Here is a 25,873-nt window from a genome sequence, read left to right as displayed (position 1 = left end):
GATGATGCCCCCTAGCAGGACGAACCTTGAAGTATCCATTTTTAAAGCCGTGGAAGGAGTCCTCATGTAAACCGAAGACGCGACGATGAGGCTGGGCCCTAAATGACATATACCCCTTCTTATGCTTCCCCTCATTGGTCGGTAAGGTGCATAAGAAGAGAAAAAGGAAGACATTTACCGAGGCCGGGAGCTCCAGGTACTCACACACGAGCTTGAAAGTCCGTATCGCCGCCCAACTATTTGGATGTAGCTGAGATGGCGCCACGGAACACCGGCTCAATAACAGCTGCACGAAAGCAGAAAACAGAAGCCGCACGCCGAGCCGGGTGAACATTGCCTCATAAGCCCACATCCAATCTGGGACGGTCGGCGAGTCGAGATTAGTGTAACAAACCCTCTCGTCGACCCCCGGAAGGGCAAGCTCGTACTGACGCTCGGCATTGCCCCCTCCGCCAATAGCCCCCTGATCGCAGAGCCGCTGAAGGTCCGCCTCCGTCACCCGGGACGGCGTCCCCCAAACATCACTGGTCACCCAGGAATAAAGGGAGGGAACACCACCGGCAGGAACCACCGGAACACCCGTACCCTCAGTCCTCCACCGAGCCATACCTAAAACAGAGGTGAGCACCACCATCAGCCCAAAACCGTACAGCAAAAACCGGTGGAGAAAAATCAAAACACACGCCACTATCTACTGCAAATGATACAGTGGTGCTCATCCCCCTCAAAAACCCACTACCCCAAAAAACAAAGACCATCATACAAAAGCAGGATACAGCCCTAATCCACACTAAACTAAAAAACACCAAAGAGAGGCAAGTAAAAATAAAACAGAAACACAAGAAACAGGCAATGCGGATTACGAGGGTAAAGAGAAAGAACACCAACATGAAAATGCGAGCGCAAACTTGAAGAGCAGGAAGCAGAAGCACGACAGCAAAGAAGCAGGAAAAACACCAAAATGAGAGAGAGAAGAAAGAGAGGTTCACAGAGAAGAAGCAAAAGCAACTAGGAAATGAAATGAATGATGGAAGAAAGGTAAAAAACCAAAACGGTTTCAAAATGGCAAAAAGATGTAAAAAACCCCATGTATAAACATGACGCAGAGGGGTAAAATTGGAAAGCAGCCCAAACGTTCCCTCACAATAAATGCTCCCTCAGAAAAATAAAACTGACAGCACGCCTAAAAAAATGAAACGGATGCAAGAATACGGAAAGTTCGCGTCAATCAAAAGACATAAACTCCAAAAAAGACGAACCTCAGCTGAACCACAAAACTCAGGCCCGACGCGCCAACCCCCCGCGATAAACAAGATCCGTCAACTAGGAACTCCGCTCCAACAAACCGAAGAAGGCCACCAACGGCCAAAACCATATTCTCCAGCGACAGAGACCGACCTCGTTCGCTCTCCTGCTGCGGGGGCAACTGTTACGGATCTGGCCCACGATCCCACACCCAAAACAGTCTCTAACCTGGTTACCCGGATCTGACCCGCTTCGCCCTTCTGGAAAGTCTGAAATCGGCTTACTAAAGCTTCTAACCAACAATCAAATTCAAATACCTCCCTTATCTTAATCGAATAAGATAAGATAAGATAATCACCATCACCTATATAAAGGGGATCCCCTGGCCCCCTCAGATATGTCATTCACTCTACACACCTTATACCTCTCAAATCCATTCTGACTTGAGCGTCGGAGTGTCTTTGCAGGTATCACCCTCCATTGATCCAGTCAAATAATCCGACATCCGCCTCGATCCGCAAGTTTCCAATCCATCTCTCAACCCGTACCGGACACATCTTGTACAATATACAAATTAAACAAAAGTACAGAACAAAAAATAAACTTAAAACAATGTAAAAAATAATATAAACACAACTTGCCTCTTAAAAAAAGTTTCACACAAATGGAATAAATACAAATGGATGGGTGGTTCTGCAAGTAATGATAATGGTGACAACATAACAATGGTGGCTGACTTCACAACTTCTCAGCTTCAGCAACAAATTGAAACATACGTCAATTATGGTCAAAAAGGGAAAGAAAGAGGACTAAATAGATGTTGGACAAAATTAAAATATTTAATTATTAATAGAGATATTTTTGACATTTAATATGCTAAATTAAATTGGTGTGAGAATTGATTTCAAAATCAGATTCTTTTTGGTCTGATTTGTAAATGAGAAAAAGTGGGAATTTGAATTCTCAAAGGAGTTTAAATCATTCCTTTTTATTTATTTCAAACCCAGAAAAATTCTAATTCTTGAGTATTTCTAGTATCATTGTATCACAATAATTGTTACTCATAACTTCAGCGTGGGAAGTTCTTTGGTGCTGATCATGAAAGTAAGGATGTGATGCTGACACTATGTGTTCACATATTAGTGTGACATATGTGTGGAGACGGTTGATTCATGAGATGCTATTTTTTGGTTAGCTATGAGCTGCATTAATGTTCCCGTTATCTGTTTGGGAGAAGCATCATTAATTAACGTTAAATGTGTAGGCTGATAAGGGAGACTAGACGATGGAGTTTAGAGCTTGGGCCCAATACATTGTTTTTATTGTTGGTATGTCATGAATTTTTAGATTAAAAAAAATCGAAAAGAAGGACCTTGAAAAGAATAAAATGGAATAGTAATATTGTACTAATTGTAGTAATAGTACAGTTAGGAATAATACAAAAAAAAGTACAGTTAGAAAAAAAAGAATAATATTAATTATTTTAATATAATTAGGCTAAAAATATTTATTAATTAAGAAACTATATTTTTAAATTCTTAAATTCAAATTATCTATTTGATATAAATACAGAATCAAATTATATCACTTTAAAAATTATTTATGTAATAAATCTATGTATAAACTACATGAATATTAACATCAATATTTTTTCTTTCATTTGATAATCATATTAAATATTATTTATTGACCGTGAGGTGTAAATAATTCTCACCTTAATAGTTATATATAATAGACAATATAAATATTATAACCTGTTTATAATATGATAAATTAAATATAAGTTTTGCACATTTTTTAAATACATTCCTAGTAAATTATAAAAGCAAAATATTCTTCTTTTACTTAATATAAACCAAATCAACTTGTATGTGTGATATTTAAAAAAAAAAAGCATTGACATCAAATAAAATTGAATATTGTGTATTTTGTTGTTGGTGCTCCATTCATAGTTTCTTTGTGGTTCTATATTCTTCCATTAATGGCTTCTTTTTTTTTTAATTTTATAATTTTTTTATTAGAAATAATTTAGTCCAGAATTTTAAGATTTAGGTCAAAAAAGATAATTTTAAAATTAAGTTATATCTTAAGAATCAAAATAGTACCTAATTCTATATTTTATCATTAATAAAAATATTAAAAATAATTAAAAAAAACTCTAGTAACCCAATCAAAGCTCCTACACTCCAGTAACCCACTTAAACACATCTCATCATCTCCTGCTGCGCGTCTACTCCATTGATGAAGGTTTTTATCATGCCCACTTGCCCAGCCTATGAGATGCTGCTCGCCACCCTTTTCCGTGGCTGTCATTACTGCAGCGCTAATCACGGGTTGAGAGACTCCTCCATCACTCCCGAAAATTGTTCCCAAACTGATCAATTCCTGCTTGAAACGGACATTGAGAACGGTTGTTTGTGGTTATGAAGAAGTCTCAAACGTGGCTTGCAGTTCTAAGGTGAACTGGACCTCCTTAGTTGGTTGGTGTTGAAACCCAGCTATGTCTCTTCTCCGTCCGCCCTCCAGTTCTAAACCCAGTGTCATCTCATTCCCTCATCGCTATTTACCATCGCCGTCCTCTGGGAGGTCAACGTTGCCGTCAGTGGTGTGGGTCACCGTTTTCCTCTTCTCTGCCTCTACATATTTTGGTTTGTGGTCATCGTCTTCTGCTCTGTCGTCGCAATGTTCGGGCTGGTCGGCGGTTGTTTCTCCTCTAAAATTAATGATTTAACTTTTCAATTTTAAAAAGTTTAAAATCAATATATATATATATAATTTAAATTTTAAATTGTTAAATTTTAAAATTAAATAAAATTATGTAAATAATATAATTTAAAATTAAATTTTTTTTAAATTTCACTTCCATAAAGTAACAGTTTTGGATTCCATAATTATAATTTTTTTCTTGCATTTTATAGTTTTAAAATTTGAATGGATCATTCCAAATATTGTTCACTAAAAAGTCCAATTTAAACCCAGCCCAAGCAATAGTTAAATAGCCACTTAATTACTCTCCTTATTCAAAACAGAAACCTCCTTAATCGAAACAGAAATGAGAGCACAAAAACTACGTGTTGTTCTTCCTGAAAGACACCTAAGGACAACATAATATGCTTGCTTTCTTTGGTCAGCACCATAGAATTTCTCTATATATTTATGGGCAATGCTACGGTGATGAAAGAAAAAATTTTCCTTATATGCTGAAGCAACGTGGAGAAGTTGGTTGGTGGACATGTGTCAAGTTGTTCCCTAAAAAATAGCAACTCTGACCAGAAGTAGAAACGGCAGACTGTAACAGGTAAAACAGATTAATGAGATAAGTATTGTGTTGTATTAATTATTGTGATTAAATGTTTGGGCTATTTTTATTTCAAGCCCAATAAGATTTTTTGTAGCTGGGTTATTTATTCAACATAAATGGATTGGGATGCTACCTTATCCCTCCCTATGCTTAGTCCCAGTCTAATGATAATGATAATGATAATGATAATGATAATAATAATAATAATAACTACTATGTGAAAGAAGTGTTGAAAGAATTAGGGTAACGCAGACTCTATATCGGTGTTAGGAGGGGGAAAGATGACGGCAATAGATGGTGAAAGGCCTGAGAAATTGAAGGGTATGAAGGGAAAGGAACGGGAGCAGGGTTGATTAGTGTCGGTACCATTTAAGCCGGTAAGTTTTTTCAACAGAACACATGAAATCGATCCCAAATTTTCTTTATTTGTAAGTGTTATTGGGGATTTGTTGGTAATGCATATAATTTGTGATGTAAGATATTTTTCTGACGTAATGATGGTTGAGAATAATTTTTTAGAAATAAAAAGAGCTTGTTGTTGCTGCATGATTGATTGTAAAAATCTTTAGCCTAAGTTGATGAGTAAGTGTAGCGTGCTTTCTTCATATGTCAAAATGAAGTGATATTTAGAATAAGTGGACTTAATCCATAGAGATGCAGGTATATCATGTATTGGGGTTGGTTAGTACTGCAAAGGTGTGGATTAGTGAGTATAGTGTGATGTTGTTCAGGAAAGATTATGTTCTGCGACTCAGGTATTGTATTTGGAATTAATCAATCACATTGGTGAAGAGATTTTTTGTTGCTGTCTTACTGATCAGTTAATTTTATTATTTATTTTGATGCAAATTTTCTTTCAGGGTATTCGTTGTTGAATTTATTGAACTAAAAAATTCATTGAAAATTTTAATGGCTGAGACTGGATACGATATGTTGGATAAAGAAGTCGGTGACTATGGAGATGTATTACAGTTGAGTAAAGAAGAGATAATGAGTAAGGCATTCCGAAGCGATGAAGCAGCATATGAATTTTACAGGAGGTTCGGCAAATGTTTTGGTTTTGGTATTCGGAAGGGTGACTCGGGAAAAGATGAAAGTGGAAGGGTTATTCATAGGAAATCTTTTTGTAACAGAGCGGGCCTGAGACAACGTCATCACTATGATAGGCTCGATAGGCAAAGAGGTCACAGACCGAAAACGCACACAAATTATGAGGCAAAGCTGCCAGTCTACTTTGATGTGGTCAGTGGTATATGGAGGGTGAGAAAAATAGTATTAGATCATAACCAAGATTTAACTCCGTATTATATGGTTCATATGATAACGAATTTTAGAGAAATAAGTTGTTTTGCCAAGGCACAAATATCTGGTATGCAGGCTCATGGTGTTCCGACATTTAAGATTCTGGAGTATATGGCTGGACAAGCTAGTGGCTATTCTCTAATGGGCTTCACTAAGAAGGATGCATACAATTATATTAACAAGGCTAAGCATGCAAAGCTTATTGATGGGGACTCTAATGCCGCTGTTGTATATTTTGAGGGAATCCGATGTCGATGGCTAGGTATAATGTTACTAAGGATAATATGCTGGCCAATATGTTTTGGGCCGATGGTGGCAGTAGAGTTGATTACCAATACTTTGGGAATGTCCTAGCCTTTGATTCAACGTACAAGAAAAATAAATATCGGAGACCGCTGGTGATATTTTCTGGTGTGAATAACCATAAGCAGACGATAATATTTGGGTTTGGCTTGGTGTTAGATGAAAGCGTTGGGTCTTATAAGTGGTTGCTGGAAAATTTGTTGGAAGTCATGTGTAACAAAAAGCCGTCAGTTGTAGTCACGGATGGCTATGATTCGATGAAAGCTGCAATCAAGTCTATTTTTTCGGAGGCAACACATCGATTGTGTGCTTGGCATATAGAGAATAACGTAACCGCTAATGTGAAGGAAGAGGGACTGTAGCAATGTTTCACCCGGTGGCTGTACTCAGATATGGAAATAGATGAATTTGAGGCTGAGTGGGATGATGCCATTGAAGAGTATGGGTTGCAAAACAGTTTTTGGGCCAAAGAAACTTTTCAGAAGAGGATGATGTGGGCTAATGCGTATCTACAAGACAAGTTCTGTGCAGGTTTTCAAACAACATCCCGGTGCGAAGGCATTAACGCGTATGTGAAGAATTTTCTTAAGTTTAGGCACAGTCTCCTTGATATGGTTCAAAATTTGGAGTTGGTCGTGTGAGAATACCGAAATAACGAATTACTTGCACAATTTAGATCACTCTATGGGATGCCGGTTATGACAACTTGTTTGGATCCTCTTGAAAAGTATACTGCAAATGTATACACACGGGAGATATTCGTTGATGCGAAGAAGGAAATAGTCAGTGTCAGTGCAGTTAATTTTGTAGCCAAGATTAGATGTTCAACTACAATGGTGTACACATTGGAAGAATACGACGACCCAAGTACAGAGATGATGGTGTTGTACGATAGGGTTTCAAGGAAAATGGAGTGCTGATGCAATTTTTGGAGCCAAAAGGGAATTCCTTGTTGTCACATGTTTTTTGTAATAAAGCATGAGCATTTGACTCAAATTCCTGAAAGGCTGGTTCTGAAAAGGTGGCGCAAGGATGTAAAGTTGTTGGATAAATATGCCGAGATAATGAAAGTTGGTAGTGAAAGGGGTTTCTTACTGCGCCATGGTGCACTTCATGCAGCCGCACAGTGGATACTATATGTTGGAGCTAGAAGACCATCGTCATTCACACATGCGCTTAACGGCCTTCATACACTGTGTTAGGAACTGGATAGAATCCATGAAAATGTCCGTCAGAAGAAAGCACACGATACAGTTGATTTACATGACCCTGATGTGCTGAAGACCAACGCTGCCCCTCGTGTTAGGAAGCAAGGTAGACGGAAGAGGCGCTGCACCCGTTGCTAAAAAATAGGGCACACAAAACGGCACTGTAATGCGGACCTGCCTTCGTTTCAAAAGTTGAAGACAACAAAGATTTTGAGGTAACAAATTTAGGGTCGGAGGGGTCATCACCAACGAAAAGGGTGAAAACGCCGCATATCCTTTCTTATTGTAGCAAGTACATTCATGTGTTTCAAAAATTATGAGTTTTTATTCCTATTGATGACTTCATTTCCCTGATTGGCGTGCAGGTCCGATTCGACAAGGGCAAAAAGGGTGATCCAAAACCCAACAAATTGGCTATGTACGTATATTTAGAGGAATTAGGTTTGAAGATGAAACCTGCTGCAACTGTATGTAGTGAGACTATGGAATGCGATAGGAACGTGAAAAGTAACACAGATAAGTTACTAACACAGGTACGTGGTTTTAGTAAGTTTGTCCTGGTTAAAAATCTTAGTTTCGCACTCATGTTCTGGTGGCACCGAATAACAAATTCTCAAACCAAATGTGGTGATTATATATACTTTAACTTGTGCAGCTGATGACTCAAATAATTGATATCAGTGCAAGACTAGGTTCGAGGCTTCCAGCATGATTGTTAGCCGAAAATCGATTTCATTAGAGAAATCAGTTTCATTATATTATAACTGTGCTTTACGCTATTTGTTTTCTGAAGTGTAAGTTTCTCTCCTTGCTTGAGTATAGTATTGGTTGGGTGGTTGACTGCCTAATTTAGTGCCAATGAAATGTTATTTGTTCCACCGATTAAGGAAATTTGGAAAACAAATTATATCTTTTCTATGGAGAATTATTGCGACCAGGTATTTTTTATTGGAGTACATATATTTGATGAAGTGTGTGTATTAGACTTGTATTCGTGGTTGAAAGAACTACAATTATCATGTGCGGAAACATTGAACAATAACATGAGAATGATGAAACCAATAATAACACTAGTAATAGTAAGGATAAAAATAATTCAAAGTCTTGGAAATACTCACATGACCACTTCGATTTAGTCTACTACCCTTATTATTAGTCAACCGACCATGATCATAAGTTAGACTCATATGTTTTAACCAGGCGTGTTCTTTTTGCCTTGTTGTCCAAGCGGTCCTGAATTAAAATAGTTCAATATTCATGAAGCAAAGGCGGTGTATAGGTTGTTAAGTGACTTATGGTAACGGGCTTTATTAGTGGTAAAAATGAGTCAATACAACCAAAAATTCACCATATCATAGGGTTTAGTTTTCCGTGGCTCATGGTAACTAGTATATCTAACCTTAAACCTACTCACTCATGCTGACCTTAGTATGCCCATGTTGAATGCCATGTATTCGGCATGGACAAGTGTAGTGAATGAAATATGGGGTAACATTTCATTTAGAACATCTATCTATTGAGGAACATTCACAACATGCCATACAATAATATTGTTTTCTGCGTACAATTGAGGCCACTAATTCAAGAGCAAAAAATTTATCACCGTCAACTATGGACACAAAAAAATTTAGTATCACCCAGATTTCATTTGATGCATTTAACGCCAAAAAATGTTAACCCGACAAGTACGGTCACATGACCAATCTTTCAACCCAGATTGCGCTTCGTTCATCTTGAGCAAAAAAAAGGAGCACCGACAAAGTTATGAACGCAGGCAAATTCATCAACCCAAAGATCCATTACTGCATTTGAAAGAGCATTCAAACTCCCAAAAATGTTGTGATACGATCCACATGCAATTTAGGGACTAGTGGTCCCGCAGGGCTACGGGTCCTCTTTCTTGGTCTAACTCCTTTCATGTATGAACAAATCATGTTCCTGTCCCAAAATTGAACGGCCTTCTGTTGAACTTCTTCGGAGATTGGGTTGTGGTCACCCGTCACAAGATCAACAGCAATGGTCATTCTGGTGGTGTCGTTGACCTCCTAAAACGAGAACGCACAATGGTAATATATATAGGCTCATTGTGACCGAACGAACGTCAACCTAAAACATATACAAGTTAGAAATCATTTCCTGAACCATTTTATTATCTAACCTGAAGGTCGTACGATGCCCATAAATTATATTCGATCATCCACTCTGCAACCCAAACCCTGCAGTCCATGCTGCAAACACAAAACACTTATAATGAATAAAGTAAGCATGGCAGAATGGAACATTTCAAAGAGTTGACAACATACGAGTCCGCAGCCTGTTGCGAAATGTGTGGCTCATGGATCCTAAATTTTCATATACACTTCGAAACAGTGGTCTTAGACTCGTATGCTGACTTGTCAAACAATAATAACTCAAGCAAACGAGCCTACAGTAATAAGTGAGATACAATGGTCAGAAACATGTATGGCATCAAGCTTAAAAATTATGAAGCTTTGGAGAACAAATTTTGCATATTGTTGATCAAGCAAATAGGTTAATAAAGAAATAAACAAAACATCGAAGCCAATAATATCCAAAAAAAAAATAAAATGGCTGCATGATTATACGAGAATCAGTGGTGAGAAGAACGCACAACTTCCAGCATTTGGTCTATTCTAGCCTGTCGCTCGTCACTAGACTTCAATGAATCCAGATAAATCAAATTCTGATCCCACATGTCAACAATCATCAAATACAGAGGAACGTAAATCTGCACCGACACGAACACTAGCCACTGAGATTCTAATTATGATGATAGTTTATTTGGTTAGTAAATTTTTGTGGTGTGAAAAGGCTTACCTTCAGTAGATTGTCGGCAGAACCCATGTACTTAGCAACGATGTAATCCAAGGTTGACTTGCAATGACAGCCAGGGCTCATCGTTATTTGCTACAGATAACATAATTGGCAACAAAAAAATTATGAAGCAGTTTAATGGCCAATCGAGAGTAGTCCACCTTTCACTAAAATCCGTTTAACCGGGGAACAAACTCACTGCAAACGTGGTAGGAAGCCACCACCTTTGTTTCTCAGCCTTATTTGATGAAACCATTGCCACGACAAGGTTGATTACCTAGTGGTTGGACACGTTATGTGCAAGCAATTAACGGATGTATTCAAAACAAATGTAAACACGTTGCGAGAAATTCAAATTTCAAGGCACTTACGTCATCGACGACCTCCTCTCCCGGGCGTAATGTCCAAAGGGCCTCTCGATTTCCAGTGCAATGGTCATTCTCCACCAATATTTCGCTACCAGAACGCATAAATAAAATAGAAGAGTCGTTAGTGGAGAAACTAGTTTCCATGCGAAAAAAAATCGAGACTTTGGAACAACAAGACCCGAAAAGGTTACTACTCACCTTGGTTGTAGACTATTGGCAAAGATGTAGGCCTCAACAGCGAGTTCGTGACTAACAAATAACATCGCTGGAGGGGACCAGAGTGATAGGTCCAAGCACTGTTTATCCATAAAGGTGTTAGAATCGTAAAAATTAAAATTCTTATTATACGAGCTCAACATGTTTTAAATTTAAGAAAGGACCCAATGGTGTCGAGGTAACTCAGTTTGCATAACAAAACAAAAAAAGTTCACGGTGTAATCCAGAAACCTCCCAATTGGAGTTTAGTTAAATTGATCCCAAGAACAATGACAAAAATGGAAAGCAGTCCATCGGACTATAAGAAGAATTTTGGGTTGAAATAAAGCCATATGTGGCCCAAGTTGCAGTATTGGACCTTGAAACAGTATGTTCACCAAATTGTGCATGCAAATGTTAGTCTACATAGTTTAAAATAAAATGCAGTCTGAACCAAAAAAGGTGACATAAACATTCTATAGGATAAATGAACCCATAGATTTGTGGTCTGGACCAATACGAAAAGAAAATTTATCTACACCAAAAACACAACTTTCTTTCCACAGAAATCAGAAATGTGAGAAATTAGACCTTAAACATATAACACAATAGCTGTGGAGGGTTTCCATGCAGTATTTTCTATACCTTTGGAGTCTTCTCCGACCTAATGTCCGCACTCCTGTGTGTGTAAAATGTCCATGAAGAGCCAGGACCAGTGGACTTTATGTTTCTAATGAGTTTGTGTGAAGATTCCCATTCATCTTTAAAGGACAGCTTTCCCTGACATCAAGGAAATTATATATATAAAAATACGACCGAGAATTTCTTTAGAAAAAATAAGGCAACAATAAGCTGAAAAAAATGAGGTTGGAGGACTACAAACCTTTAAGTTGACTTGTGATGTTGGAAGGTGAGTACCGGCTGCTCCCTTATTGACCCTGCCCATCCTTGTAGCCGGGGGCACCGACATACATTAGACAACGTCGTTTGGTTTTGGTGGAGGACACTCTTGGCGCGTCGGAGCTTCACTTGGGAGCGTCCTGGTGTGACCTACCTCTTTCACCGGCGGTTTTTGTGTTCCATCACCTGGGTAAATATCCATTCCTCCATTGGGATCCGAGTTTAGGTTCAGGTCTATGATCAGTTTCTCACAACTAGCCGATGGTACATTTAATGATGTGAGAAGTTCCAGCACCCGACCGTGCTGTGCCACGACTGTTGTTAGGGCCTGTATTTGGTTTGCTTGTGTCTTTAGGATCCCCAAAATCATGTCATCTCCGGTTAACTGTTTTTAAACAATGACCATATAAGGGAAGGATGTCACTCTTTCCGTGTGCAACTTATACTAAATAGATGATCAACTAACAAAAAAAGAAAGAACTTTTGCTGAAACACAACAACGTTCTCATACCTTTGTCTGATCATCGACACCGCTGACTGCATCTTCGACGGTGGTCACCCGATCCATTGATTCCTCCTTTGTTGTTCTCTTTTGATGCTTCACTGCATCCTCAATGCTTTCATCTTTTGGTAACTCCATCGTGCACAGTACGATCAAGGCTTCAATAGATAGGGATACAATGGGTGAGGAAACAAGTGTGCTTCGCACAATTCCCTTTTATATTGTAGTACATAAATATCACATACGTGTGGCTACTCAAACATATGCCACTGATAAGTGTATTCACCTTCTGTGTTCAACTTCGGCCCATATCGCGTCTTAGAAAGCATAGTAAACCCCAACTTTTAATTTGTTATAGTTGGGATTCCCTGGTGTTCGGGCCTAATGGGCCGAAGGGAGCAGTGTGTCAGCATATTTACTTTGTGGGACAACGCACAAGACGGAAAAACTTACTCATTCCTGTTGCTAATGTCAACTGCAACGACGGGTTTCCTTTCTCTTTATCCAACCAGACATGAAACTTTTCCCAACCAAATCCGCACACCTCTTCATATCTATTTGACAAGACAGGACAAACACCTCCTCCCTTCTCATCAAATAGGTAAATGAAACCCTATAGCATTGGCAGCAGACTATACCTCAGTTTATGGTTGGAAAACTAAATCAAATAATTAAAAAAAATTAACTCAACAACTGCGTCTATAACAAGGAGTTCCATTGCCTAAACCCCTAGCGTCATCAGTTCTAGAAAATTTTGTGATTAGGAAATAGTTGATTTGACTGTCTACTTCCTCGGTAATTTAAATACATTAATTCTTTGGGCACGAAGCCCTACGTCCCTATTTTTGCAGCAATATGCCTAACTTTACTATTCGTATGAATAGTTAAGTTAAAAAAATTAAATTCAAATAACTGTAAGTTACAGACCCAACCACCATAAAATAAGTAATTAACGTTAACATTTTCATAATTAGTTCATGAACTATCCTTGGAGGTCAGTGGAAAGCAAAATAAACCCGACAGCAAAATCACCGTTCCTGACGTTACAAGAGTCACCGTCAATGTTAACAATAGAAAAACATAAACAGGGGTGACTACTAAACATGACAATAGTAAAGGACCAACTTAACACTAAACTGCTAAACTGTCAAAATATAAACTTGCTACCATAGTCATCCCTCCCTTCAAGTCTCGAATAACTCGTTAAACTTCTGAAGATCAGACTTAAGCTTTTGATTCGCCTGTTCGAGATTCCGGATTCGCTGGTATGCTGGTTTTGATAACTGCTGTTCCAATTCCTTAGCCCGAACTCTCAAGCCTGCCACGATCCTATAGTTGTAGTCGTGGATTTCCTTCCCGACCAAAGATAACACCTTCCCCAACATTTTGAACGACGCATCTTGCCTTGCGTTCCCCTCATCCGGTGAGAACCCACCCTCAACGATCCAGTTAATGTCGTGTTGTTGGGATAGCAGTGTCACCCAATAGCCATGAAGTAACTCTCCGCTGCCGGAAAAAAACTCTCGCCTGTTAAAGACCGGATAATCAAGCTTCAGCTGGCAACACACACGAATGAGATACACCTCCATGTCTTCAACCAATACAAATTGATTCGAACATGTTTCCGGAACAATATTCGGTCCTGGACCACGATGACCATGACAAACACCCAAAGTCATTCATCATCATAAGCAATGGGAATTTACAATAACAATAATAATAATAATAATAATAAAACCATGGCGTAACCCTCCCAAAACTTGCCCCCTACCTAGTGGTGTTTGAGAACAAGGAACGAATGCCTTCTGTGATGACTTTCCCAATGCTGGGCTAACTTGCATGCTGTTGAACTGTGTGGATAGAGGAAACGGTTGCTGCAACAGACCCGTCGGAGGATAAACTCCACAATGAAGCTCCGGAAGTGGGGGTGGTGGCAATGGTGGATCAACCACTCCCAACCATTGTTGGGCGTCTCTTAGGAGGCGGAAACCCTTGAACTCGGCATTTTTGAACTCGTTAACTTGTTCTTTACAGTCCTTCCAAGACGTATAGATACCAGGAATTCGCCCCCTCCGAACAGCATAAAGCCTGTACTTTCCAGTGTCCATGGCTATTGCTTTTCGCAAAAGTTTCTAGTGGGGATAACTCACCGTGAAAGAGGGCTTCTCTTTCTCTATATGAAAGCCACACACTGGATATATAGCCACGTCAAGTAAAGTAAACCGTGAAAATCTCCTATTGATAGTAATAGGTGAAAAAAATACTAGCAGACTCTGTTTAATATTAATTGAACTTATTTTCGTTTAATTTTAGTAAATATTACTAAAATATTAAGTGCTTTCCTGTTAGTATCAACATTAACAATAACTTGAGCTTTAATAGGATGAATACAATTTTTTTATTATTAGCCACGTTAAAAATGAGCTTATCCACAGGGGTATCGTATTTTGTTTATTAATTACGTTACTGTAAGTAACATTTAATTCACTACTACCATAAATACTTTAATTTCCAAACGAACCCTTTATTGCCAACAATAAAAAATTAATGATATCATTTTCAAAGTTGCTCATGATCACTATTTCCGAAACTTGTCGTTATCAATTAAGTATTGGTCTTATTAAAATTATTTTATTATTATTATTAAGTATCAGGATCAATTATTATGTAAAACACAGGAAAAAAGATTCTTTACTCGAGAAAAAAGATCAACGTTAAACATTTAATTCTACTCAAAAAGAAAATAAATAAATAATAAATAAATAAATAAATAAATAAATCCAAAATTTTATTCACGTGAAAATCTATTTCCACTTCTTTACTCTCTCTCTCTCTCTTTGGTGACAGTCAACACTGCAGGATTATGATGGACGCTGAAACGACCCTGAGGTGAACACCGAATACTATTGCGTACTTCAGTTGTCCAAATGTGTTCTCGTCACCCACAGTAACAAGTCTGTAGATATTTCTTATTTTCTCTTAATGCTGCATCCCCATTTATTTATTTTGTTTAAGCAAATATTTCTTCATATATTGGGAGCATATTCTTATTAACAAATAATTTTTTTACACCGAAATTAGCAATTAAAATCAGCCATTAATATTTTTGTGTGTAAATATATATGTGGTTTAATTTATTATCAACGTGTATCTATATTTCAGTATGTGTTTTATACTAGTGTCTACAAAAATAAAAAATAAAATTAATAAAAAATTTAAAATTCAAATTTAAAATACATTTTTTCAATAATATTTTAAGAATATCAACCAACTCTAAAATAATATGGTCCAAGAATAATAAATATGTTGTTATTTTTACGCTATCATACATATTTTTATTTTGTTTTTATAATAAAATAACTACTATTTTTAAATTTCAATAATTTCTTAATTAGTTTATATTCATTACACTATTATATACTACAAGTATTTATTGGAAAATAACACTACTACATGTAATGTAATGTAATTATGAAGACAAAAAAATAAGTGATTTTATAACTATTGTTGGATAAAAATATAATTAATTTAACAACGAGAGAATTGATAACTACAAGTATAAATAAATTAGATAGACGTAAATCATATATTAGAATTGAAGATTAAGTAAACATAACTAACTCACATGACGTCCGACACAATACCGGCGCAATTACTTTGCACAAAAAATTGCCTTCTCCGTCCAGAACACCACGAACACGTGTCTTCGGACAGGCTCTCTTAGCCGGCCACTCTTCTCCACCTTGATGTACTTTTTCGGTCGTTCTTGTGCTTCATACAGGGAGGTCGGGTGCCTCTTCGACTTGGATTAGGAGAACAGACTTCTATGAAGCCATCAGCTACTTCCCATGATGGCAGCTTCGGTAGGCAAATTTGAAATCTCTAGGCAGGTCTTGCTGAAGCTTTCGACAAAAGCTCGAAGGGTTTGTCTGACCTCTTACTTGAAACCTAAAAGGCTTGGAGCGTGTTTGACCTTATCTTTCTGGATGAATAATCGGGTAAAAGAACTCCTTGCAAAGTCGGCGAAACAAGTTACAGACCTAGGTCGAAGATTGTCAAACCACTTCATTGCCGCTTTAGTTAACATTGTTGGGAAAGTTTTGCTACGAGTTCCATCCGACACGTCAGATGTGAAATCTCTTCCGTGAAAGGATCTTTACCCCGGATTGAGAATATCTTCCCAATCGACATGAGCTCTCCGACCTCGGAGGTCGGCTTAAAGTTTCTTTATTGGTTCTTTTGAATCCTATCATCGTCGGACTTCCCTTTTGGAGCTCGTTCAATCTCACGTTGTCGCTCCAGTACAATCTCCAGCTGCTCTAACCGTCTGTGGTGTCCGTGCTCGGTTTGATGGCGTGGAGGACAAGGAGGAGCATGAAGCCCCTCATACACCCAACGAGCAGAATGAAGCCGGAAAGGTGAATAGCGGAGGTTCGAAGAATTGTTCAAGCTGCACAGCGGAGGAAAACATTCCACCAAGTGTGGTTAATGAGATCCACGCTAGTTTGCACAGCATTGGTAGGCAGCATGTTAGCATATATCTGATGAGGGGTGATGCAGTGCAGCATTCAGATTTAGACGATGAGAATACAGTGGTGCACGAGGTGATTACAAAGTTAGATTTAGTACAATTTTGGGGTATGATGCGGTGGGTTTAGAATTTGTGAGATCGAAAGGTTTGGTTCTGGAGGTTTATTAATAACATCGGATGATATCATGTTTAGGTTGAGTAATTGTTACAAAGAAGAGATAATGTTGTCTATACAACGGGGAAGTAACAAAGAATAATTTCTATTTCTGCAATTACCTTGGTGTATGGTGTGCATATAAGCGAAGAGAAGCTTGTTGTGACGGAGAAGATAATTTTTTGTGTACAGCAATTGCACCGGTATTGTGTCGGACGTCATGTGAGTTAGTTACGTTTATTTAATCTTCAATTCTAATATATGCTTTACGTCTATCTAATTTATTTGTACTTGTAGTTATCAATTCTCTCATTGTTAAATTAATTATATTTTTATCTAATAATAGTTATAAACTCGCTTATTTTTTGGTCTTCATAATTACATTACATTACATGTAGTAGTGTTATTTTCCAATAAATACTTGTAGTATATAATTGTGTAATGAATATAAACTAATTAAAAAATTATTGAAATTTAAAAATAGTAGTTATTTTATTATAAAAATAAAATAAAAATATGTATGATAGCGTAAAAATAACAACATATTTATTATTCTTAGACTATATTATTTCAGAGTTGGTTGATATTCTTAAAATATTATTGAAAAAATGTATTTTAAATTTGAATTTTAAACTTTTTATTAATTTTATTTTTTATTTTTGTAGTCACTAGTATAAAACACATACTGGAATATAAATACACGTTGATAATAAATTAAACCACACATATATTTACACACAAATACATTAATGTCTGATTTTAGTTGCTAATTTCGATGTAAGAAAATTATTTGTTAATAAGAATATGCTCCCAATATATGAAGAAATATTTGCTTAAACAAAATAAATAAATAAATGGAGATGCAGCATTAAGAGAAAATAAAAAATATCTACAGACTTATTACTGTGGGTGACGAGAACACAGTTGGATAACTGAAGCATGCAATAGTATTTAGTGTTCACCTCAGGGTCGTTTTAGCATCCATCATAATCCTGCAGTATTGACTGTCACCAAAGAGAGAGAGAGAGAGAGAGAGAGAGAGAGAGAGAGAGAGAGAGAGTAGAGAAGTGAAAATAGATTTCCACGTGAATAAAGTTTTGGATTTATTTATTTATTTATTTATTTATTTTCTTTTTTAGTAGAATTAAATGTTTAACGTTGATCTTTTTCCTCGAGTAAAGAATTTTTTTCCCTATATTTTACATAATAGTTGGTCATGATACTTAATAATAATAATAAAATAATTTTAATAAGACCAATACTTAATTGATAACGACAAGTTTCGAAAGTAGTGATCACGAGCAACTTTGAAAATGATATCATTATTTTTTTATTGTTGGCAGTAGAGGGTTCGTTTGGAAATTAAAGTATTTATGGTAGTAGTGAATTAAATGTTACTTACAGTGACGTAATTAATAAACAAAATATGATACCCCGTGGATAAGCTCATTTTTAACGTGGCTAATAATAAAAAATTTGTATTCATCCTGTTAAAGCTCAAGTTATTGTTAATGTTGATACTAATACGAAAGCACTTAAAATATTTACTAAAATTAAACGAAAATAAGTTCAATTAATATTAAACGGAGTCTGCTAGTATTTTTATCACCTATTACTATCAATAGGAGATTTTCACGGTTTACTTTACTTGACGTGGCTATATATCCAGTGTGTGGCTTTCATATAGAGAAAGAGAATCCCTCTTTCACGGTGAGTTATCCCCACCAGAAAGTTTTGCGAAAAGCAATAGCCATGGACACTGGAAAGTACAGGCTTTATGCTGTTCAGAGGGGGGCGAATTCTTGGTATCTATACGTCTTGGGAGGATTGTAAAAAACAAGTTAACGGGTTCAAAAGATGCCGAATTCAAGGGTTTCCGCCTTCTGAGAGACGCCCAACAATAGTTGGGAGTGGTTGATCCACCATTGCCACCAGCCCCACTTCCGAAGCTTCATTGTGGAGTTTATCCTCTAACGAGTCTATTGCAGCAACCGTTCTCTCTATCCACACAGTTCATCAGCATGCAAGTTGGCCCAGCATTGGGAGAGTCATCACAGATGGCATTGATTCCTTGTTCTCAGACACCACTAGGTAGGGGGCAAGTTTTGGGAGGGTTACGCCACGGGTTTTTTTTTTTTTTGTAAATTCCCATTGCTTATGATGATGAATGACTTTGGGTGCTTGTCATGGTCATCGTGGTCCAGGACCAAATATTGTTCCGGAAACATGTTCGAATAAGTTTGTATTGGTTGAAGACATGGAGGTGTATCTCATTCGTGTGTGTTGTCAGCTGAAACTTGATTATCCGGTCTTTAACAGGCAAGAGTTTTTTTTCGACAGTGGAGAGTTGCTTCATGGCTATTGGGTGACACTACAATCCCAACAACGCGACATTAACTGGATCGTTGAGGGTAGGTTTTCACCGGATGAGGGAAACGCAAGGCAGGATGCGTCGTTCAAAATGTTGGGGAAGGTGTTATCTTTGGTAGGGAAGGAAATCCACAACTACAACTACAGGATCGTGGTAGGCTTGAGAGTTCGGGTTGAGGAACTGGAACAGCAGTTATCAAAACCAGCATACCAGCGAATCCGGGGTCTCGAACAGGAGAATCAAAAGCTTAAGTCTGATCTTAAGAAGTTTAACGAGTTATTCGAGACTTGAAGGGAAGGATGACTATGGTAGCAAGTTTCTATTTTGACAGTTTAGCAGTTTAGTGTTAAGTTGGTCCTTTACTATTGTCATGTCTAGTAGTCACTCCTGTTTATGTTTTTCTATTGTTAACGTCGACGGTGACTCTTGTAACGTCATGAATGGTGATTTTGCTGTCGGGTTTATTTTGCTTTCCACTGACTTTCAAGGATAGTTCACGAACTAATTATGAAAATGTTAACGTTAATTACTTATTTTACGGTGGTTAGGTCTGTAACTTACAGTTATTTGAATTTAATTTATTTAACTTAACTATTCATACGAATAGTAAAGTTAGACATGCTGTTGCAAAAATAGGGACTTAGGGCTTCGTGCCCAAAGAATTAATGTATTTAACTTACCGAGGAAGTAGACAGTCAAATCAACTATTTCCTAATCACAAAATTTTCTAGAACTGATGACACTAGGGGTTTAGGCAATGGAACTCCTTGTTATAGACGCAGTTGTTGAGTCAATTTTTTTTAATTATTTGATTTAGTTTTCCAACCATAAACTGAGGTATAGTCTGCTGCCAATGCTATAGGGTTTCATTTACCTATTTGATGAGAAGGGAGGAGGTGTTTGTCCTGTCTTGTCAAATAGATATGAAAAGGTATGCGAATTTAGTTGGGAAAAGTTTCATGTCTGGTTGGATAAAGAGAAAGGAAACCCGTTGTAGTTGACATTAACAACATGAATGATTAAGTTTTCCCGTCTTGTACATTGTCCCATGAAGTAAATACGCTGACACACTGCTCCCTTCGGCCCATTAGGCCCGAACACCAGGGAAGCCCAACTATAACAAATCAAAAGTTGGGGTTTACTATGCATTCTAAGACGCGATATAGGCCGAAGTTGAACACAAAAGGTGAATACACTTATCAGTGGTAGATGTTTGAGTAGCCACACGTGTGTGATATTTATGTACTGCAATATAAAAGGGAATTGTGTGAAGCACACTTGTTTCCTCACCCCATTGTACCCCCCATCTATTGTTGCCTGGATCATACTGTGCACGATGGAGTTTCCAAAAGATGAAAGCATCGACGATGCAGTAAAACATCGAAGGAGAACAACAAAGGAGGAATCAATAGAGCAGGTGACCACCGTCGAAGATGCAGTCAGCGGTGTCGATGATCAGACAAAAGTATGAGAACGTTGTTGTGTTTCAGCAAAAGTTCTTTCTTTTTTTGTTAGTTGATCATCTATTTAGTATAAGTTGCACACGGAAAGAGTGACATGCTTCCCTTATATGGTCATTGTTCAGAAACAGTTAACCAGAGATGACATAATTTTGGGAATCCTAAAGACACAAGCAAACCAAATACAGGCCCTAACCGCAATCGTGGCACAGCACGGTCGGGTGCTGGAACTTCTCACATCGGTAAATGTACATGTTGCTAGTTGTGAGAAACCGATCATGGACCTGAACCTAAACTCGGATCCCAATAGAGTAGTGGATATTTACCCAGGCGATGGAACATAAAAACCACCGGTGAAAGAGGTAGGTCACACCGGGACGCTCCCAAGTGAAGCTCCGACGCGCCAAAAGTGTCCTCGACCAAAACCAAATGACGTTGTCCAATGTATGTCGGCGCCACCGGCTACAAGGATGGGCAGGGTCAATAAGGGAGCAACAGATACTCACCCTCCAGCATCACAAGTCAACTTAAAGGTTTGTAGTCCTCCAACCTCATTTTTTTTCAGCTTATTGTTGCCTTATTTTTTCTAAAGAAATTCTCAGTCGTTTATATATATATATATATATATATATATATATAACTTTCTTGATGTCAGGGAAAGCTGTCCTTTAAAGATGAAGGGAAATCTTCACACGAACTCATTAGAAACATAAGGCCCATTGGTCCTGGCTCTCCATGGACATTTTACACACACAAGAGTGCGGACATTAGGTCGGAGGAGACTCCAAAGGTACAGAAAATATTGCATGTAAACCTTCCACAGCTATTGTGTTATATGTTTAGGGTCTACTTTCTCACATTTCTGATTTCTGTGGAAAGAAAGTTATGTTTTTGGTGTAGACAAAATTTTTTTTCCTATTGGTCCAGACCACAAATCTATGGGTTCATTTATCCTACAGAATGTTTATGTCACCTTTTTTGGGCCGGCATATGTGGCAATTTGGACTGCATTTTTTTAAACTATGTAGACTAACATTTGCATACACAATTTGGTGAACATACTGTTTCAAGGCCCAATACTCTAACTTGGGCCACATGTGGCTTTATTTCAACCCAAAAGCCTTCTTATAGTCCGATGGACTGCTTTTCATTTTTGTCATTGTTCTTGGGATCAATTTAACTAAACTCCAATTGGGAGGTTTCTGGATTACACCATGAACTTTTTTTGTTTTGTTTTTCAAACTGAGTTACCTCGACACCATCGGGTCCTCTCTTAAATTTAAAACGTGTTGGGCTCGTATAATAAGAATTTTAATTTTTGCGATTCCAACACCTTTATGGATAAACAGTGCTTGGACCTGTCATTCTGGTCCCCTCCAGGAATGTTATTTGTTGGTCACGAACTCGCTGTTGCGGCCTACATCTTTGCCAATGGTCTACAACCAAGGTGAGCAGTAACCTTTTTAGGTCCTGTTGTTACAAAGTTTCTATTTTTTTTTTGCGCAGGGAAACTAGTTTCTCCGCTAACGGCTCTTCTTTTTTATTTATGGCATTCTGGTAGTGAAATATTGGTAGAGAATGACCATTACACTAGGAATCGGGAGGCCCTTTGGACATTACGCCCGGGAGAGGTCGTCGACGACGTAAGTGCCTTGACATTTGAATTTCTCGCAACGTGTTTACATTCGTTTTGAATACATCCGTTAATTGCTTACGCATAACATGTCCAACCCCTAGGTAATCGACCTTGTCATGGCAATGGTTTCATCAAATAAGGCTGAGAAAACAAAGGTGGTGGCTTCCTACCACGTTTGCGGTGAGTTTGTTCCCCGGTTAAACGGATTTTAGCGAAAGGTGGACTACTCTCGATTGGCCATTAAACTGCTTCATATTTTTTTTGTTGCCAATAATGTTATCTGTAGCAAATAGTGATGAGCCCTGGATGTCATTGCAAGTCAACCCTGGATTATATCATTGCTAAGTACATGGGTGATGAGCGGATATTTTATACGCTTTTTGGGGTTAATTTCATATAGTTTTTAGTATGTTTTAGTTAGTTTTTAGTTTATTTTCATTAGTTTCTAGGCAAAATTCATATTTCTGGACTTTACTATGAGTTTGTGTATTTTTCTATAATTTCAGGTAATTTCTGGCTGAAATTGAGGGAGCTGAGCAAAAATCTGATTCAGGCTGAAAAAGGACTGCTGATGCTGTTGGATCCTGACCTCTCTACACTCGGAATGGAATTTCTGGAGCTACAGAACTCCAATTGACGCGCTTCCAATTGCGTTGGAAAGTAGAAATCTAGGGCTTTCTAGAAATATATAATAGTCCATACTTTGCTCAAGGATAGACGACGTAAACTGGCATTGAACGCCAGTTCCATGTTGCAGTCTGGTGTCCAACGCCAGAAACACGTTACAAGTTGGAGTTCAACGCCAGAAATAGGTTACAGCCTGGCGTTGAACGCCCAAACACAGCCCAGGCACGTGAGAAGCTTTAGTCTCAGCCCCAGCACACACCAAGTGGGCCCCAAAAGTAGATTTCTGCACTATCTATTATAGTTTACTTATTTTCTGTAAACCTAGGTTACTAGTTTAGTATTTAAACAACTTTTAGAGATTTATTTTGTATCTCATGACATTTTAGATCTAAACTTTGTACTCTTTGACAGCATGAGTTTCTAAACTCCATTGTTGGAGGTGAGGAGCTCTGCTGTGTCTCGATGAATTAATGCAAGTATTTCTGTTTTCCATTCAAACATGCGTGTTCCTATCTAAGATATCCATTCGCACTTCAACATGAATGTGATGAACGTGACAATCATCATCATTCCCCCACGAACGTGTGCTTGACAACCACTTCCGTTCCACCGTAGAATGAATGAATATCTCTTGGATCTCTTAATCAGAATCTTCGTGGTATAAGCTAGATTGATGGCAGCATTCAAGAGAATCCGGAAAGTATAAACCTTGTCTGTGGTATTTCGAGTAGGATTCAGGGACTGAATGACTGTGATGAGCTTCAAACTCGCGAGTGCTGGGCGTAGTGACAGACGCAAAAGGATAGTAAATCCTATTCCGGTACGATTGAGAACCTGCAGATGATTAGCCGTGCGGTGACAGCGCACCTGGACCCTTTTCACTGGAAGGATGGATGGTAGCCATTGACAACGGTGATCCACCAACACACAGCTTGCCATAGGAGTCACTTGCGTGCGTGAATAAGAAAACAGAGGAAAGCAGAATTTCAGAAGACAAAGCATCTCCAAAACTCCAATATATTCTTCATCATTGCACAATAAGTATTTATATTTATGCCCTCTCACTTTTTACAATTGAACTTGAAAAACACTTTTGTTGGCATCCTGACTAAGAATAATAAGATAACCATAGCTTGCTTCAAACCAACAATCTCCGTGGGATTCGACCCTTACTCACGTAAGGTATTACTTGGACGACCCAGTGCACTTGCTGGTTAGTTGTGCGAAGTTGTAAGAGAGTAATGTGAACATTGACATTACAATTTCGTGCACCAAGTTTTTTGTGCCGTTGCCGGGGATTGTTTGAGTTTGAACAACTGACGGTGAATCCTGTTGCTTAGATTAGGAAAATTTTGTCTTTTGGATCAGAGTCTTTTATATTCGTTTTCAAAAAAAATTTATATAATATTTTTTCTTAGTTATTAAAAATAATTTTTCAAAACAAGTGTTACATTTACTGCCCAATTGGCTAGAGCGTTGGTCTGTGTTCTTGGTAATTGGGTACCTTCTTTTTAAAATTCTTTTTCAAAAATAATTTTTACATAAATCTTGTGCCAAACTTTAAGTTTGGTGTTGTGATGAGCGGATTTTTCTTTGGTTTTCGAAAATCTTATTTTGGTTTTCTAAAAATTTTAAGTTTGGTGTTCTTTCTTCATGTTCTTGTGTTCTTGTGAGTCTTCAAAGTGTTCTTAAGTTTTCCTTGTGTCTTGATCTTAAAATTTTTAAGTTTGGTGTTCCTTGGTGTTTTCCCTCCAAAATTTTCGAAAACAAGGAGCATTAGATCTAAAAAATTTAAATCTTGTGCTATCTTATTGTTTTTCTCTCTCCTCTTTAAATTCAAAAATATCTTTTCTCTTTATTTTAAAGCAAATTTTCGAAATTTACCTTTAAAATTTTCAAAAATCATCATATCCTTTTCAAAACTTCCTAACCACTTTCTCTCTCCTCATTTTTTCGAAAATCTTCACCCATTTTTATTTATTTTATTTTAATTTATTTTATTTTCGAAATAAATAAATAAATAAATAAAAATAATTTTTTTTTATTTTTTTATTTTACATCATCTCCCTTTCTCCATCATGGATCTAAGTGGAAATGAACAGTCCAGAAGGACTCTGGGGTCATATATGCTAACCCCTCTACTACTTCATATGGGAGTAGTATCTACATACCCTCCATTGGAGTCAGTAGCTTTGAGTTGAATCCTCAGCTCATTATCATGGTGCAGCAAAGCTGCCAGTATTCCGGTCTTCCACAGGAAGAACCTACAGAGTTTCTGGCACAGTTTTTACAAATTGCTGACACAGCACATGATAAGGAAGTAGATCAGGATGTCTACAGATTATTACTATTTCCATTTGCTGTAAAAGACCAAGCCAAGAGGTGGTTAAATAACCAACCTAAGGCCAGCATAAGGACATGGAAACAGCTGACAGAAAAATTCCTGAATCAATACTTTCCTCCAAAACGGATGACACAGCTAAGGCTGGACATCCAAGGCTTTAAACAAGGAGATAATGAATCTCTTTATGATGCCTGGGAGATATACAGAGAGATGCTAAGAAAATGCCCCTCTGAAATGTTTTCAGAGTGGGTTCAGTTAGACATCTTCTATTATGGGCTTACAGAAAGAGCTCAGATCTCTCTAGACTACTCAGCTGGTGGATCTATCCACATGAGAAAGACAATTGAAGAAGCTCAAGAGCTCATTGATACAGTTGCCAAAAATCAGCATCTGTACCTAAGCAGTGACCCTTCCATGAAAGAAAAGGCTAAAACAGTAACTGCTGAACTTAGTCCTGTAGAACAAGCTGCTGAATTCAATCAGCAATTAGACTTTCTAACACAGCAGTTAGCCGAATTCAAAGATAGACTACAAGAGACAAGAATGGCTAATCTAAATATGGAAGAACAATTGAAGCAAATAAAACAGCAG

At 37.7% G+C, this 25,873-nt stretch overlaps 2 protein-coding genes and 1 pseudogene across 2 annotated transcripts; 2 read left to right on the top strand and 1 right to left on the bottom strand.

Moving 5' to 3' along the window:
• Positions 1-4,827: 4,827 nt before the first annotated feature.
• Positions 4,828-7,679, top strand: LOC148554860 (protein FAR1-RELATED SEQUENCE 5-like; annotated as a pseudogene).
• Positions 7,680-13,343: 5,664 nt separating this feature from the next.
• LOC110263226 (uncharacterized) lies at positions 13,344-14,267 on the bottom strand. Its single transcript, XM_021104221.2, has 2 exons — positions 13,931-14,267; positions 13,344-13,801 (listed from the first exon to the last, which is right to left on the bottom strand). Exons 1-2 carry the CDS (start codon positions 14,265-14,267, stop codon positions 13,344-13,346), a joined length of 795 nt encoding a protein of 264 aa, XP_020959880.2.
• Positions 14,268-18,865: 4,598 nt separating this feature from the next.
• On the top strand, positions 18,866-19,506 carry LOC107648073 (uncharacterized). The gene is made up of 2 exons (XM_016352089.3): positions 18,866-18,935; positions 19,049-19,506. Exons 1-2 carry the CDS (start codon positions 18,866-18,868, stop codon positions 19,504-19,506), a joined length of 528 nt encoding a protein of 175 aa, XP_016207575.2.
• The last annotated feature ends 6,367 nt before the right edge of the window (positions 19,507-25,873 follow it).

This window comes from Arachis ipaensis, chromosome B6, assembly GCF_059453495.1.
Source record: "Arachis ipaensis isolate K30076 ecotype BB chromosome B6, ASM5945349v1, whole genome shotgun sequence".
NCBI lineage: Eukaryota > Viridiplantae > Streptophyta > Magnoliopsida > Fabales > Fabaceae > Arachis > Arachis ipaensis.
This window is presented reverse-complemented; position numbering and strand designations above follow the sequence as displayed.